General features: G+C 40.2%; 1 protein-coding gene across 3 annotated transcripts in view; it reads right to left on the bottom strand.

The window, feature by feature from the left end:
- Fer (FER tyrosine kinase) overlaps positions 1-19215 on the bottom strand; it is a 333973-nt gene that overhangs the window by 96896 nt on the left and 217862 nt on the right. For all 3 annotated transcript variants that reach the window (XM_057755315.1, XM_057755306.1, XM_057755297.1), the window contains 2 exons: positions 14614-14729; positions 12273-12367 (listed from right to left, as the gene is read on the bottom strand). In XM_057755315.1, the coding sequence (XP_057611298.1) occupies positions 12273-12367; positions 14614-14729 (211 nt within the window). The remainder of the gene's footprint in view (positions 1-12272; positions 12368-14613; positions 14730-19215) is intronic.

Raw genomic sequence — 19215 nt, forward strand, 5'->3', positions numbered from 1 at the left:
TCCTAGCACTGTTCAATAGCCATGTACATACCTATCTCAGACAGATGAAACCACCTTTATTGCTGCCTTCAAGCCGAAATTACAGGTAGTTTAAAAATGTAGACATCAAATCTTCACAAATTGCACTGAATTTTATATTTTACTTCTTTGATTAGTAAAATAATATCCAAATAGACTTTTTATGGTTCATTTTTCTCAAAAGGGTAACTCACAGAGCTCCATCAACCTTGTCTTGGACAAGGACATTGTGTAAGACCACTGACGTCAACCTCATCTCTCTCCTAGACAACATTACCTTGCCATCATCTCTGTAATACTGCCAGAACTCTCCTAACTTAAGAATCAATTACTAGTCTTTATATTCCTCAACTATTAAATTAAATTCTTTATAAATTCATCTCCAGTAACAGAGGTTGAGATAGTTCATCCAAATATTTTATTGTATAACCCCGCCCTGCATACTCTGGTTTGCTAAGTTGCAACAGATTTCATGAACTGTTATCCAATTCACCCCTACTTACTCTGAGAGCCTTTAAGTTGGCTTCAAACCACCTATAACTACCTACTTGTCTTCTAAACTTGATTCGATTATATCCTACTATCAATTGAATGTATCACCTGTGATTCTGATTGGACCATCTGCCTCCCAATTCTGCTTCTCTTACACACATTTTATAATGCATTTTAAGAACACATTATCCTCAAGCCAAGCAGTCGTGGTGCATGCATTTAATCTCAGCACTTAGGAGGGAGAGGCAGGCAGATTTCTGTGAGTTTGAGGCTAGCCTGGTCTATAAGAGCTAGTTCCAGGATAGGCTCCAAAGCTACAGAAAAACCTTGTATCAAAAACCAAAAACCAAAACCAAACAAAACAAAAAACAAATATTATCCTCTATATTTCTATCTGAATTTGATGAAATATATAGTGCTGTGGAATAACCCTCTTGTAGACTATAAAGATTTGTCACTCAAATTGGTTTAATAAAACGCTGATTGGTCAGTAGTCAGACAGGAAGAAATAGAGGTGGGGTGATCAAACTGAGGATGAGGGAAGGAGAAGGACAGAGTTGAGTTGCAAGCCAGATGTGGAGAGAGCAAGATGGGCAAGCTGTACTGAGAAAATGTACTGCCAAGTGGCAGAGCATAAATAAGGAACATGGGTAAACTTAAAATATAAGAGCTAGATAATAATGAGCCTGAGCTATTGGTTGAGCATTTCTAAGTTATAGTAAGCCTCTGTGTAGTAATTTGGGAAGTGGCTGCTGGGTACTTGGGACTGAGAGGCTCTGAGACAGGAAACTTCCTCATACAATATAGTCCATCGAAAGCTGCTATTGTAATTCCACTGTGTTTATGTGTATGTAGCTTTCCTTAAAGAATCTAAAATGTTCATGCTTGCGAATATACTGATTTATGTATTAGCAGCACCTGCTCTATTATATAACTATTTAAATGTCACTAATATTCTGATAGGAGTATCCAATCTTTTAACAGATACTGTGATATGACATCATCTTCTTCAAAGTTCAGGTAAGGGATCTGTGAAATTGAATGATGAAAAATATCAGAAAATTCTCACAGTATTTTAATTAAGATTTACAACTTCGTGTTGCACTACATTCGGAGCGATCTCTAACTGCATGTTTAGGCCTGGATTGGACAAGCCAAAGGGAGAAGAAAATAGAGAGTCCTCAGACCATCTGTAGCTATTTAACATTCTAGCTCAACCCCCTAAGCTCAAATGCTTTGTAAACACTGACGGATTGCAAAAAAGCATGTACCACCTATCATGAATTATCTGGGCACATAAGAATGTAATAGGCCAGCACACTGAAAATATAATCTATATTCAGCTTGTATGCCTTAGTTACTTTTCTGCTCTTGTGAAGAAACACCAAGACCGTGGCAGTTCTTACAAAGGCAAACATTAACTGGGGCTGGCTAATCGTCTTGTCCATTATCATCATGGCCGAAAGCAAGGCAGCATGCAGGCAGACAAGGAGCTGGAGAGGTGGCTGAGAGTTTTAGTTCCAGATTGACAGGCAGCAGGAAGAAAATGCCACAGGAGGCCTAGTTTGAGCATCTGAGACCTCAAAGTCCACCCCCACAGTGAAACACTTTCTCCATCAAGGCCACAGTGACTCCCAAAGGCCATACCTTCTAATAGAGTTACTTCCTATATGCAAATCATTCAAACACATGAGTCTGTGGGGGCCATTCCTATTTGAACGACTATAAGAGGAAGGGTTTATTTGGCTTACATATCCAGAATTATAGTCCCCTGAGGAAAGCCAAGTCAGGAACTCAAATATGGCAGGAATCTGGAGACAGGAAATGATACAGAGGCCATGGAGCAGAGTTATTCACTGGCTTGCTTCCCATGCTTGCTCAGCCTGCTTTCTTATAGAACCTAGGACCACCAGCCCAGGGATGGCTCCACACACAATAGGCTGAGTTCTTTGCCTTTAATTTACTAATGAAGAACATGCCCTACAGGCTTATCTACAGTCTGCAGCAGGCACTAGGCCGGACTGTCTTAGGCGAGTATTTCTTGTGCTACACAGTCATTTCTTTAACACTACGCACAATGCTTTCCACCCGATCACACATTCTGCCATTTTCCAAGTTTGACACTGAAAAACACAGGCAAGGGGGCTGGAGAGATGGCTCAGCAGTTAAGAGCATTGCCTGCTCTTCCAAAGGTCTTGAGTTCAATTCCCAGCAACCACATGGTGGCTCACAACCATCTGGAATGAGGTCTGGTGCCCTCTTCAGGCCTGCAGACATACACACAGACAGAATATTGTATACATAATAAATAAATAAATATTTAAAAAAAAAAAAACACAGGCAAATTTAATCTCTCCAGCAAAGACTTCATTTCCTAAGGGGTTTATTGGGCACTCAATCTCAGCCACAGCTGTGTCTGGAATTGACATGTGCACCTATAAATAGTAAGAATGATAATCCATGTTAGCTCTACAGGAAGGGCAAATGAAGGTCAATAAGGCAATGACACTTCCACAGTGCCAGTGTTACAGTGGTTTCCAATATTGTTTCCTCATTTCCAATGACAAGAGGCTATATAACATTTAGCACAAAGTGCAACCCTCACAATGAATTTGTAGAGATAGATATTTCATGTTATATAGTATCTGAAAATCTATAAGGTAAAACAAGAAGAAACCAATGAGGAGATATTAAATATGATTAAAGAACTCCTGAGGAAAAGAGGAAAGAAAACACGAAATTTTTACACGCAATTAACCTTGCTAGAGACAAGTTAAGCAGGAAGCAACTAGAATACCAAGGACATGCTTAAAGTTTTTTCAAAGTTATCAAAGAGGACAAAACAGTAAAATTATGCACGTGATATCCACCAAATACAGTCAAGCGGGCCTGGGGAACCTTGAGAATCTTCCACTGTATTTGCATGGCACAGATGAACGTTCTACTCACATTATTTCCCTGGGCAGATGAAAAGGAAAGTGGGAACCTGTTCATTTCAAACTGATGGACATCCTCACTCTGATCTTCAAGGCTCTGCCTATGACCTCATGTCTCCTGCACCTCATCTACTGACACTCTGACTTCATCTCCTCTTCTCCTCCGGATGCTCCAGAAGCCAGGGATACTCAGTTGCTGAAACCCATCTGCTTTGGTCCCTCAGTGCCATCAGCTTTTCCTCAACTGTCTCGCCCACACCGAGGATTCTAACCCTGACAATTCTACACTTTCTACCCACCCCATGCACTGCCTGCACTGCACACACAGTCTGCCTCCTGTCCTAGCAACAGGCCGTACTTCTTTAGTGGAAGTGGTTCGGGTCAGTTTTCTTCTGGTCAAGGGGCATTCCACATTTGTCACACCATGGACATTCAGTAACTTTCTGTGAGGACGGCTGAGAGTCAACAGAGGCCCTAGTTATAAGAGCATTTCAGTAACATCCACCTGAAAGAATACTACTATTGCTGAGGCCAGCATTTGACCTCCATAAATATTAATACATAAGGTCCACATCTTTGACAAAATTGAGATTTTTCTTTGATATAGTTTCTGAATACACAGACACTATTTTACAAAGGGGTTAAAAACTACAGATAAAGAGGCAGTGCCCTGTTCTGCTTTCGAGCCTAAGTCCAGCCCAAGGCCTCAGAACAGTTCCAAATGCAGTTCCAAGAACACAGCAGCAAAAGCAACAGGACTGGAAAGCATGTGCACTGAAAACTTTGTACAGGTAGGACCAGGTAGGGGCAGCCGTCATAGACTATGAGATCCCCTTTTCTCTTAGCTCCCACCTGAAACAGCATCACACCAGGCAAGGCTCGACATTCCTTCATGAACAGGCTAACATGGGGACCGGAAGATTCACACTCTGCTCTTTGTTGTCAAGAACACTGTTTCAATGTCACTGCTAGAAGGCTACTTCTGCTGACAGGTAAAATGGGTGTTCCCAGGAGGAATGGACCTCATATGCAGTCTGCTGAGTGCCGACCTCGTGTGACCCTCCACACCCCACCTCCTAACTTTCCATGAGGTCTGTCTCATCTATATGCACACACCATTATTATCCTGGAGGGCCATTGCCCTACACTCTTAGGTAGAGTCTAAGGCTAGATAAACAGACAGCTTCTCCTACTCATATGTGCTTGAGTTTTTAACTTAAATAAAAATTACCATATTAAAATGTAAGGAAGAAGAGCATTATAATAATGTCGGCTACTGCTGAAAAGGGGCTTTCATCTGCTATTGGCATAATAGTGTCTCAGTGAGTACCTACAGCATTTCAGTGAAAGCAAAGAAAGACACATAACAGTGTCTCAGTGAGTACCTACAGCATTTCAGTAAAGCAAAAAAGACACATAGTTTTCACCTTTGCCTTGAATGCAGTGAGTATTAAAAACAATTTCTGTTCAACTGAGTTAAAAGATTCTAATAATTCCAGCTCAATAACTGTTTCTTATAATTCCAGTAACAGAAATTCCCAGATTAATATGCACTGCATAGATTACTGGGGAAAACTATTTGTTGGCAAAATAAGCAAATAAAACTTCATTTTATATGAAGGGTTTATTTTTTTAATTTCAGCTATTTTCATCAAAATTTATCAGTTTTTATTTGCATAAAAGTAAGTAGACTATAGGCCGGGTGGTGGTGGCGCACGCCTTTAATCCCAGCACTTGGGAGGCAGAGGCAGGTGGATCTCTGTGAGTTTGAGGCCAGCCTGGTCTACAAGAGTTAGTTCCAGGGCAGCAAGGAACTAGAGAACCCCTGTCTCAAAAAAATCAAAAATTGAACTGTCATTAATAAAGCAAATTTTCTTATTTAGAATATTACTTGAAACCTTGTTCATCTCTGGCAAGTCTCAGACTTCTCCAAGTATAATTATGAACACATAAAAATGATGCCTCTAAATGATAAAACCCATCAGTAAACCGAGGAACGCTTACATGTGCAGAAGCACGCAAATGTAGTCATAACTCCCACACTGCCCTTTCCATCAAGGATCTTCAAGTACCAGTAAGTCCTTTTGAAAACAGGAGCTCAGAGCAAGGGTAGACAGGGAACACATCATGCTGCTCACCACGCCAGCCGCCTCCGTGAGGGTGCTGCCTACTCACAGGCACACCCGCCATGATAGAGCACAAAGCACATGAGTAATGAAAACGCACCCAGTGCTCTGCTGCAGTGTCCTCGGGAGCTGGTGCCCATGGCAACGCACCAGCATCTGCTTCTTTAAGGCCCCTTCCAGACACGCATTGCTTTTCTTCTTTTGATGTCTTTGGCATTTTACTCAACCTCTGGAAAACAACACCCACTAAAGAAGGGCGTGGTCACTAGAAGGGCTCTGTAGACTCAAGGAGACCAGGCAGGGGTGGGATGTCAACAGGTCATTGATTATGTCAGCAGATGTTAGAGCTGCTGACCTGTGCGAAGCTGGCCACTGTCAGCTATCTCACCGTGTTTGCGTTAGGCTGCCAGCAGCAAACAGCTGCAGAGGAAAAACAGGCTACCAGATGCCATCTTACTCAAGTTGACTGCAATGTCTCATGTTCTATCAAAAGTATCACCTGCAATACTAATCATGACAACTAGGCACACTCATACTTGGATTATAAAATTCAGGCAAATATGTAATTTACAGTATCAGTTAACAAGTAAAAGAATCATTTAGTCTTTAATCATTAGTGAAATTGAAATCTTCAGTGTACCAGTTTATATTAACATAGATTATCAAATTTATTCTACCAAATAAAAAGAAGTAAAATAAATCCCACAGAATTAGGATTTTGTTTATTTGTAACATTAAAAACTTCATACTGGGGGCTGGAGAGATGGCTCAGAGGTTAAGAGCACTGACTGCTCTTCCAGAGGTCCTGAGTTCAATTCCCAGCAACCACATGGTGCTCACAGCCATCTATAATGAGATCTGGTGCCCTCTTCTGGCATGCAAGCATACATGGAAGGAAGGTTGTATACATACTAAATAAATAAATATTAAAAAAAAAACCTCATACCAATATGGTAGCTTATGCCTGTAATTCCAGCACCCTAGAGGCAGAGGCAGAAGCAGGCATGTGTTATTGAGTATGAGGTCTAGAAAATTTGATCTAGAAAATGAGTACTAGGCTTGCCAGGGCTACATGGGGAAACCCTATCTCAAAACCAAAAAATTAAACCAGATATACCAACTACAAGTTTTGTATGAACATTAATTTGAGAATTACTTTCCTGTCCTTTTTCTTGGCTACTGAGGAGTGATATTTAACTGGCAACTTTATGTAAGGAAATGTCTCTTCATACTTTTAGCTCTCTCTTGGCAAGCCAGGAGCCACGCTCCTTAGTCCTTGTCAGCTCGGTGTGCCCTTTCTCTATGAAGAGAGGAGGGAACAGATGTCAGGGCCTGGTTACCAAGTAACCTGCTGCTGCCAGTGCCAGGGTTCCTCAGCTGACTTCATGCCCATGAGGTCACAGGACCGAAACTGATAATGTTAAAATCAAATGAAAACATTACAGTTCAACATGAAGGAGAGTAAAATTCTTACTTTTTAAAATAATTTACTCCTTTGGCAAAAAAATGTACTGAAACTTAGTTGCAGAAATTACAGAGCCGACTAATTAAAAGGAAGAATTCTGGCAACTGAAAGGTCTCTACAGAAGCTCAGAGGTGCTTATGAGATGATGTTAATAGCCGTGTCTGAATTCCTAACCCCAAATATTCAGACAACAGAAATGGAATGAACTCACTTTTGTCTTTTAAATCATACTATTAAACTGAGATATATTTTTATAATATCCAAAACCTTCATAAAACTCTACAATAATCCTAAGAGTACTAAAGGTGTAAGTCATCTTTAAATTTAGTTAACTTTGTGAGTTTGTCAAAGGCCAAGTTTCTGTGTGACCTGAGAACCAATATTCCCTCACTCCAGGAAGATATGAATTCAAGAGAAGGGGTAGCTGCCAAACTCCAGTGAAGAGGGCTTTAGGCCTTCCTAAACTGTTGTACTTGGTGGTCCAGTGTTGGAGCTGATGCCTGCTGTGCTCTCTGCAGCAGTGCAGATCTGACCAGACATACAAACAAACAGCAGCTGCCTGGATTCTAAGCATGCCTTAAGTCCATCATTTGTCAAAAACCAAATGAAACCCATGCCTTCATTTAAGTTGCGAAATGGGGGTCATCTCATGGAAAAGCCTTCCTGCTCCTGTTGTTGCTCCCCACTGCTATTTAGAACTGACCTTCAGTTTTATTTACCCAACAATCAGGAAGCAAGCCGGTAAAGTATTCAAAACTCAAGAGACAATGTAAATGAAGACAGGGTCATCTTGGAATATTCACTTTAAACTGGAATTCTCAAATACATATGTGGCTTTACGATTCCAGAGGGCTTATTTCTCTGACAAGGGCAGGGCCACTGAAATCTTTACAGATACATTTCAGAAATGGTTTGCACACTGGACAGTTGCAAAGCAGTTACTACCTTGTCTAAAATGGATACAATAATAATATGGGTAGAACAAATGACAGCCATCAATCAAAATATTGGCAAATGTAAAATGTTAGGCAAAAGTATCATACACACACACACACACACACACACACACACACGAAAGCTGGAGAAAAGCTATTTAGGAGAATGAGGGACCGATGAAGAATGGATAAGGGCAGGGAAGAGAAAGGGACGAATTTAAGCAAGGTACAACAATACGTAGAAAAATGTCACACAAAAAAAAATTACTTCGTATGCTAAGTAAAAAGTAAAATATAAAAGTGAATTAATCTCATAATTATTCTAAGAACAGACTTTAGAAAAAAGAATAACTATATACTATGTGATGCTATGTTCACAAAGGTTTAAGAAATGCTAACCAGCCGGGCGGTGGTGGCGCACGCCTTTAATCCCAGCACTCGGGAGGCAGAGGCAGGCGGATCTCTGTGAGTTCGAGACCAGCCTGGTCTACAAGAGCTAGTTCCAGGACAGGCTCCAAAACCACAGAGAAACCCTGTCTCGAACCCCCCCCCCCCAAAAAAAGAAATGCTAACCAACAGGACAGGCAGTGTGCCAGTGGCTGATTGGGGTGCTGCAGAAAGGCCAGGGAGGAACCAGAGGGAGGAAACAGAGAATAGGAGGGTGTCAGATGTGTCCATCATCTTGTTGGGGTAAAGAGTTCAAAGGATTATATATATGTCAAAAAATAAATACTTTATACACACTAGTCGGTGTATCAAACATATCCCATTAAGTCAGTTTTTAAAAAGAAAGGAAAGAAAAAAGTCATGGTTATAAGAACTGAAGATGTTTGGCTGTTATTTTCTCAAAAGTGAAGTGAGCTTCACTCTTTAAAGAAAAAGCATAATATGTATATATTCCATACTTTCTTCATCCATTCTTCCATTGAAGGGCATCTTGGTTGTTTCCAGGTTCTGGCTATTACAAACAATGCTGCTATGAACATAGTTGAGCATATACTTTTGTTGTATGATAGGGCATCTCTTGGGTATATTCCCAAGAGTGGTATTGCTGGGTCCTGGGGTAGGTTGATCCTGAATTTCCCGAGAAACCGCCACACTGCTTTCCAAAGTGGTTGCACAAGTTTGCATTCCCACCAGCAATGGATGAGTGTACCCCTTTCTCCACAACCTCTCCAGCAAAGGCTATCATTGGTGTTTTTGATTTTATTAGAGTACTACTCAGCAGTAAAAAACAATGACTTCTTGAATTTTGCATGCAAATGGACAGAAATAGAAAACACTATCCTGAGTGAGGTAAGCCAGACCCAAAAAGAGGAACATGGGATGTACTCATTCATATTTGGTTTCTAGCCATAAATAAAGGACATTGACCCTATTATTCGTGATCCTAGAAAAGCTAAATAAGAAGGTGAACCCAAAGAAAAACATATAGACATCCTCCTGGATATTAACCTTCATCAGGCGATGAAAGGAGACAGAGACAGAGTCCCACATTGGAGCACCAGACTACAACCCCAAGGTCCAAATCAGGAGCAGAAGGAGAGAGAGCACGAGCAAGGAACTCAGGGCCATGAGGGGTGCACCCACATACTGAGACAATGAGGATGTTCTTTCGGGAACTCACCAAGGCCAGCTGGACTGGGTCTGAAAAAGCATGGGATAATACGGGACTCACTGAACATAGCAGACAATGAGGACTGCTGAGAAGTCAAGAACAATGGCACTGGGTTTTGATCCTACTGCACATACTGGCTTTGTGGGAGCCTAGGCTGTTTGGATGTTCACCTTAATAGACCTGGAAGTAGGTGGGAGGTCCTTGGACTTCCCACAGGGCAGGGAACCCTGACTGCTCTTAGGGCTGATGAGAGAGGGGGAGTTGATTGGGGGAGGGGGAGGGATATGGGAGGCGGTGGCAGGGAAGAGACAGAAATCTTTAATAAATAAATAAATTAATAAAAAATAAATAAATAAAAGAAAAAGCCTAATAAGTTTTATGGCCAGGGATAGATTAAAAAAAATCTTTCAAATTAAAATTAAAATTTTAGAAAACATGCTTTTGTTACTATGAGCCTGAGAGCGTCCCCATTACTTTCCTAATGAGATTACATGTGACATTAATGAATGTGCTCCTTGGATATTATATAATGAACTATTAGAAAGATCTGTATACGCTAATGACCTGATATTCTCCAAATGACTCAATCATCATGCTGCAGAATCATGCATGGACAAAAGACACATTTTAATTGCATATCAACCAGTGGGCTTAATATAAACTTGCAAGGGAAGCTAATTAATAGGGTTTTAGATTTCACAACAAAACTAGTTTTTTAGAAAATGTAGCAAAATCTACCGTGGTAGGCAAGACAGAAAGATGGTGTCGCACACATGCCCCATCTTAATCCCGGGATACTATGAACATTAGATATCACTCTCATACATATGTTCAGTCAGATGGCAGAGCTGACCTTCTTCCAGGGTGATTATTTACGTGGATTCAGTCTCATTACAACAAATCCCCAGCAGGTAAGGAAAATGTAAGTCTGAGAAATCTAATATCCATGGAGTATCTGGCAGGCCAAACATGTGATATGAAGACACACAGAGCATGTGGGAACCCCAGGGCATACAGACAGGACAGGAGTCTGCCAATACCTGAGCAATCCTGATAGGAGATTAGCCGCAAAAGTCCCCAGATAAGAGCTAGGCCTCACATTTTTAAAAAGGCTTGAGAAAATCCAGTCAAGATTCAACTTCTAATGGACACTATGGTGAAGTAAAATGAGCTACTTTAAGCTCCTAGATGACAGACGTTTATTACGAGCTACACACTTGTCAATCAAAGCAGGCATCAAATTGAATGAATCATACTGCTGAGTTTTATCTCCAAGGAAGTCCACAGGAGTGGAAAGTGCAAAGTGAAGCAAGAAAAGAAAAAGAAAACAAGCAAAGAAAATATACTAAAATACTGATCAGATAAACCACATAAATTTTACCAAGGGGAATGCTTTACAGTTATGCCAGCAGACGGGTAGAAATGACTGGCAATTAGGAAACAATCACAAGTCAAATGAATAGAAAAAGCCAAGACAAGAGCAATGCTGTGGCACAGAAAGACCACAGCCTGCTACCTCGAAGGCGTTCCCTTTCATAACGTGTACAGAACAGCAGCGTATACTCGCCATTGCACCGCCATGCGTATGTCTGGCTATTCTACACAACTCTCTTGGGTTTTCCAACTCATGTTTGTCATCCGAACCTGGCACCCATGCTAATAAGTTACTTTTCAAGTTTGGCCTACTCCCAAATCTAGGCTTTTTTTTTGGTAGCATTTCTTATTAACCAAGAGCTTCCTCTGTTCCTACACAAATATCAGCATGCATTTATGCTTAAACATCCTATTCTAATAATAACTCCATGCTATTCAACAGTTCCTAAGTTTTTAGAATGTGCTCGTTCACGTAAAGATCACAGACAGTTCCGTTTTGATTACGTTAGTGAGAATCTATGTGTGCTGCAGTTATGTTGACAGATGGAGTATTTCAGCAGCTGACTAAGTAGTGTGATAAGACAGGATGCTAACCCAAACCAGTGGACGCATTGACCAGGGAATCTACAGAACTGGGTTACAGTTACAAATAATTTTCAAATTCCTTTTTAAAATTTTTTTAAATTTCTTCTTTTAAAATAAGTGAGGTAGATACTAAAAGGGCCAAGCAAATGCTTTTCGGTTATGAAGCACTGTAAACTGTTTATTTCTGCAATTGTCCAAAACAGGGAGAAAGAGAATCAAGGAAAACCTTAAACAGACCATGTCAGTTTGAGGTTGCCCATGTTTGTCGCTATAAGTTGTTAAAAGAGCTAAAGGCATGAAAGTGTCCCGAGAAGATTCCCAGCCTTTTGTTAGCCACACATGAGCACAACACATAGTTCACGAGTGGCCGTGAAAGAATGTGTGGAGATGGATTTCGAAATGACAGACAAGGACAAAACAGAAGATGGTTCCTGCAGTGCTATCAAGTCACACTAATGCTCAGCTTTTCTAAGCACCCTTTTACACATAAACATTATATATAACTGAACTCCATGTGTAACTACAGTCTAATAAATCTGTCTCAAAAATGTTGGCTTTTCAAGAAGCTATAAAAATATTGAACATTTTTGTAGGCTTTGTTATCAAGAAATGTCATGCAAAACTCCTTGAAAACTTTACAAGGAAATATCAGAGACTGAACATAAAAATGCAATAAAACATGATATTAAAATGTCATCAAGTAAATCGCTCAAATAACATTACCTGGGACCAGTTCCATAATGATGTAGACAGGCTGTCTTTGTGTGCACACGCCTATAAGTTTGACAATATTGGGGTGATCATATTGCTTGAGAATTCTAGATGTGAAAAAAAGTATATAAGTTTATCAGTTAAATAAAACAAAGTTACTTTATGATCATTACCATAATGTGTGCAATTAGAATAAACTTTAATCATAACTCAATTTTTAAAATATCAGTATGACTTGAAAATACTGATAAGCTAAATGCCTATCAACGAGTATTGATAAATATGGGCAGCATAGCACAAGTGCAAATGAGCTGATCATCCTTAAATACTTCTTTAAAAATTAGTACCACTCCGATGCTTAATAATCAGGCTAATTAGGAATGACACATGGAATTTGCTTCAAAACATCTAGTCATCCTCAAATCATCCCACGCTGGCAAATGTTACAGACATCACTTCACTACATGAGAGGTTTCAGATGGCAAAAACAAGAGTTCTTAAAAATTGTCCTAATAGAAGTGTTCAAATAAGAGTTTCAACTGAGGCTGAGGCTCATCTGGTGTGGTCATTTGGATAAGCACAGTATTTCAGTGGAGGTCGCACAGTAGGAAACATCCCATAGCAGGACTTCAAGCATGGGTTAAAAACAGAACAGAACCCATTTTACGCTGATATTATAATTCACTCCTCTGGGAAAACTGACACATTCTTTCATATGAAAATGAAAAAAAATAACTAAAAAAACCATATTTTGTACATACACAAATAAAGAACAAACTTTAAGTAAAACATTTTAGATTTAAAATAATGATCCATAAATGAAAATAAACTAGGAAAAAATCTAGAGATAAAAAAATACTAGCAATGACTTAGCAAAATTTCTAATAGAAATTAAAAGTCAAGTTTGAAGAATATTTGACTTTAATACAAAATGTTGCTGGATGGTGGTGGTGCATGCCTTTAATCCCAGCATTCATGAGGCAGAGGCAAGTAGTTCTCTGTGTGTTTGACGCCAGCCTGGTTTACAAAGAGTTTCAGAACAGCCAGAGCTACAAAGAAAAACTCTGTCTCAAAACAACAACAAAAACAAAATAAAAAACAAAAAAAAAAACAACAAAAAAAACCAAAATGACATTTGTAATGGTGAAAGACGGTAATGAAGAAACTGCACAGAACAGCCAGCTATATGATATAACTGATGTCAGAACAGCCAGCTATATGATGTAACTGAAGTCAGAACAGCCAGCTATATACAGCTGATGGCTATGGAGGAATAGCCATATTATATATAGTCATATAAGCTTTAGTGAACAGAACTTATATGTCTAATATCAAACTTCATAATTTCAGTTAAAAATAAATTAAACCTTTTAATTCACAAAGCAATCACAATTTTAAAAGAAACATGTTTTAAAGCACTGTTAAACACCTGCTGACTGTCCAGACTTTCCAGTAACGCACATGAGAAGACTGCAACTTCATTCCTCAGACAGCATTCCAGTACTTAGTATTTAACTGTATTCCATGGCCACAGACACATTTAGACTGCGACTGGAGATGTGCATGAAGACATCCACGCGAAGAGCTTAGTTCCCTCACCCTGCGTCTCCTGATCTCACCCATCATTCCTTCATTCCTTCATGAGCTTAGTTCCCTTACCCTGCGTCTCCTGATCTCACCCATCATTCCTTCATCTCCCACTCATACTTTTATTTAATTTACCCTGCTCAAATTATACTTTCATTTTTAAATATGCAAATGGTATAATTGATCTCATAAATAGGCAGATTAGTTTTAGCTCTCTGCAGAACAGGGCTAGGTAAGATGGACCATTCAATTTGAGTTAAGAATATAATATAGAGAAGAAAGTCATCTTAAAAAAGAAAGTTTTTTTTTTTTTTTAACAAATGCCAGACACAAAACAGAAAAAGAAATCTGAGATTTTTGAGAAAGGAATCAAATGTATAATACCCAGAAAGAGTACAGGATACATAAATACAGCTAAAGGTATATGTGAGATATGCAAATGTAACTACAGCACTACATATAGACACATATGTGTAATAAAATAAACAATGTTGCAGTGCTTTTAAGGATGTGGAGAATAATTATGTTACTGATGGTCCATTGCTACCATGCCTAACTAACTGGTATCCAGGCCAGCTCAAACCAGAGACTGTTCCCTCACCATGAAAGTGCTCACTCCGGAAGGGCACAGAGGTGCTGACTTCTACTTCGGCAAACCAGAGCTCGGGAGATGTTTTAAAACTTCCCTCACAGTGAATTTAATACAACAGACTGATCAACATAATGAATTACAAACACAAATTTTATATTATTTTAAAGAACTCACTTGGCTTCCTGTAGAAACTTTATTTTTAGTTCCTGAGGAAGATCTTCCTTGCATGTTTTAACAGCGACAGCGGTTTTATCCTTCAGTGTGCCCTTATATACTTCACCAAAATTCCCCTGAAAAGGAAAGAAGCATTGTTGGACATGTCTGACAATCGGCAAATCTTTGCTAAAAACTCAAGAGAGCATAAAATGAAGGATTTTGAGTTAACTGAACTACCGTGTTGTTTATTACTGTCTTCGGATCGTAGTGATTATGGACAACAGTCCTCCACAGTGCCACAGGTTAATCTTCACTGGAGAAAACTTGGGTTCTTTTAATGCTTGGCTTCGGCAAAAGGAGAAGCCCACATTAACACCGCCGTAAGTACAGAGGGTTTCTCCCACAGACTACTTTACCCCTTAAGCATTCTATTTTATTAAATTAAGATCACTGTGATTAAAGATAAAGCAAAGATTCTGAGAGGGAAGTGCTGGCCTTGATTCACCAGTCAGGTCTGCTGCAGAAACAGGTTGTCACCAGGGGGGAAAGGAGGCTCCTCAAGCGCCAGTGTCGCCAGTGGGGAACCTATCACATGTACCAGCACTGATAAACGTTCCTCTACAGCTGGCGTCTACTTTGGTACATATGCCTTATAGTCAATGCACTTAGGAAGAGAAGAAATCCACACTACAGGAAAGATCAATATGACTAACACCTTCTCAAAGAGCCCATTTTCAGTATCCCTTAGGTTCTTATTATAGGCTTTAAGCCGGAACTCTGTCCTCTGTTCTTACAATTCCCAGCTTCAAGACTTTGTCACTGGGCTGTCTCCACTATCCCTCATCATGGCTGCCACCCACTGAGAACACTCCCTTTGTTCACTGGCCCTTTGAACTCACTCCACCTGCTCTGACATGGCTAAAGCCCCGAGCCCTGCCACCACATCAACTGTAAACTCAGGACAAAAACCTCTGCGGCCCTTACTATGGTTTGGCCGCTTTTTAGACTATTTGCAATCCCAGTCTTTCGGGTAACCGGTTTGCACTCTCCTCACTTTTCAACACTCCCCTCATTCTTAGCTGCTGCTGTTGCTTCGGAAACAAAACCAAAACAAAACAAACCCCAAAGTAAATCCTATGAAATCACTGGACTCTCAGTCACATATCTGCCTATCATCTTCCTCCCTGAGTCACAGATGCAACACGGAGTTCATGTGTGGACATCACGTGTTAATGTTGCACTGTGAGCATTTCGCGTTGTCCTTACATGGCACAGATCTGAAAGCCTTCAATGAGTTCTTTCCCAGCCACAGACGAACAAGCCGCTCTTTCTCTTACAGAATAGCTGTTGATACGGCGGCTGCCCATGCCACTGCTTTAGCGGCAGGGACGGAGTTACAGCCTCACTAATCTCAGGCCTCTCTTAAATCACCCTGACTGGGCTGCAACAAAACTGCCTAGCCTTCACCACCAGCATTTGCAAAGCCATGGTTAATTCTGGCTCCCCTCCAGCACCTGACACCAGGCAGCAGCCTCCCCTCCCTGTCTCAGCTTCTCTTAGTTTCTAAGTATTAATAACAGCTCTGGTTTTCTGTCTTCCTAATTGTTTGCCTTTTTTTTTTTTTTCCAACTTCCTTTGAGGACTGCTTTTTCTTCCCCTAGCCTCTTGGTGCTGGAATGACCAGGGCTCAGTTCTTACCCTCTTCTCTATCTAGGGCCACGCCTAACTACTCTGTTTATATCTGGAATAGTCATCTTGTTTAACCTCAGCACTCGTTAGTCAGCTGGCTTTCCTAGCTGTCTTGCAGAAATCTCATAAAGTTGATGTGTCACACACTTTTAACTTTGTTTCCAGAAACCTGCTCCACTTAGAGCTGGCCTCTGTCTCTCTCTCAATCCTTACCACAACCATTAAGATACACAACTGGTTCAACTTCAAAATGCATCTAAATTTACTTCCTCCCAGCCGCGACCCCGCCCTAGCACCGGTTCCCCTCATCTAACTGCATTCTCACCCAACGCCCAGAGCCACCTTCCCAAAGTTAATTACGAATTACGCTGTTCTCCAGGCAGTCACCCGCCAGCTCCACACCCACGCTGGGAGATACAGGTGTTAGGAAACCCAGGCAGGCCCTGTATCCAGTGCATCCTCAGTTTGGTTCTTTTCCTCGGCAGGTGAGTTCTGCACTGGCTAATCACTTTGTGTAACCCTCACCAGCAGCTGTCCACACAGCTTGGTGGTGGTTCCGGCAAGTTCTAATTCAAAAGTAATCAGGAATAAGATCTGCCTGGACTATTTCCTTTAAGAATGGCAACTCTGACTAACACGCAACTCCAAGCCACTCCACCTTTCTCAGGACTCAGTGCCCTCTGACATAAGAGGCGTCTGTCTCGGTGCTTCACAGTTGCCCGTCTTTCCCCTGCTGGTCAGAGCAGAAGCACTATAGAGACATGGGATTTTCTCTGCTTGTTGTACGTACACCATGCACCCAGGAGAGTGCGATACATCACAGGCATACGGTAAGCGTTGGATGACTTAAATGCCAACTCCGGTTTAAGGCTATGGTTCTAAATGAAGAAGCTAATTTCTGCCATTACTTAACAATTACTACTGAAAAGTCTGGCTCTCTTTCTATTCATGCATTCTCAGCATACAAAATATATTTTAAAAAGGTAGTAAAATATTAATGACAAATTATGTTCCAGTATTTTAAAATACTAAAGTTAAGCCAAATAATATCTCTTTAAAAGAATTTTCTTCAAAATATTTAAACTTGTTGAGACTCTCATGCCTAGTCATTAAAAAGTAAATATTCTATGAAATAGCCTTAGTAAAAAAGCCAGCCTGGTTACACAGCAAATTCCAGAACAGCCATGGCCATACATGTCTCAAAACAAACAAATAAAAAATTATAAGATTTTCCTGAATTAAAAATATTTTTGCTTTGTACTAAAAAAAAAAATCTGTCCTTGTAAACAGAGTCTACTTCAGTGTTTTAGTTTTGAAATTTATCATTTAACTGTTTTTTCAAGAAATTTAGTCTCTTTGTAGTAACTTTGGACCAAACTGCTGTTATTGAATTACCCCAGCAATATTGTTACCACATTTAGGACTATTTCCTTCTGAATTAGGAGAGCACCTCAGAGTAAGCAGAGCTGCTTCTTTTAGCTTAGGTTCTTGAAAATTAACTTACTAAAATGTATTAGCAAATAAAACCTGTTTTCCTGGTTTCCAGGTTTCCTGATGCTGCCATTTGGAAAAGGCACTTACACAGCAAGTGCTAAGAGTCCTACCAAGGGGAGGACTTCAGTGATATGGGAGTGTCATCTATCTGTTGCTTTCATTGGTTAATTAATAAAGAAACTGCTTGGCCTTTGATAGGCCAGCCCTTAGGTGGGTGGAGTAGACAGAACAGGATTCTGGGAGGAAGAAGCCGAGTCAGTCAGTTGCCATAGCTCTCCTCTCCGAGATGGACGCAGGTTAAGATCATCTGGTAAGCAACCACCTCGTGGTGCTACACACATTATTAGAGATGGGTTAATCAAGATGTGAGAATTAGCCATAAGAGGCTAGAGCTAATGGGCCAAGCAGTATTTAAGAGAATACAGTTTCCGTGTAATTATTTTGGGTAAAGCTAGCTGGGTGGCGGGATGCAGCCCCGCAGCTCCTCACAACACTTCAGCAAGGAACTGCATGCTGACTGAAAACTGGAGGAAATGGTCAGGTCCACTTTGAATAAAAATGGATCATTTAATACTTCCTTAAAATGTCAGACCTCAGTTGACAGTTGAGTCTAGCGCTGATCACACACAAATTATATAAAAACTTACTAATAACAATATCTAAATTTTACTTTATTTTTCACAGTGCATCAGGAAGCTAAACTCAACTCAAATTTCAATAGAAATATCTACAATTAAGTCGCTGACAATTGTTTATTCACTAGAACCTGAATAATAATGACTGACAGATGTGTGAAGGGTCTATTTGACTAGACTGCCTTTATTGTTGGAAACAATGCATCTCAGTATGGACTGTGGCTTGGAGGAAACTTCAAACAAAATAGTAGGAAAAGGAACTTAACTTCCATTGTCTAACTCATCCTTACCCACCACTAACATAGCCAGTTACAAAATAGGTTCTTGAAAAAAACCACATCTTGCCCACCATATTTAGATAAACTTATACCTCTCCCAAATAAACATATTTCTTCTTCGTCCCTCATCTCTCCTGTGGGGGAGTGTACATGTTCCACAGCACACATGTAGAGGTCATGTAGGTTTCTGGTATTGAACTCAGGTGGCCAGGCTTGAGGGAAGCACCTCTAACCCTACACAATGTTCCCGGCCCACATTATTTTTATGTTAGGATATTGCAGGTTTATGAACTTTCCTGTTGGTCCAAGAAGCTACACTTCACTTTTTCTGAATTACTGAGTACAACTGAAAGCAGAGTGACTACTGAAGATTCAATGAAACTTTCACTACCTCACAGCTTCTTTCCTTCATTCAACAGTCTTTGGTTTTGATAAAACCATTATTATGGCTTTGACCTTCCAGGGAAAATATACACTATTATTAAAAATAAGAATCATTGTAAGCGGGGCTAGAGAGATGGCTC

This window comes from Chionomys nivalis, chromosome 2 (genome assembly GCF_950005125.1).
Source record: "Chionomys nivalis chromosome 2, mChiNiv1.1, whole genome shotgun sequence".
Lineage (NCBI taxonomy): Eukaryota > Metazoa > Chordata > Mammalia > Rodentia > Cricetidae > Chionomys > Chionomys nivalis.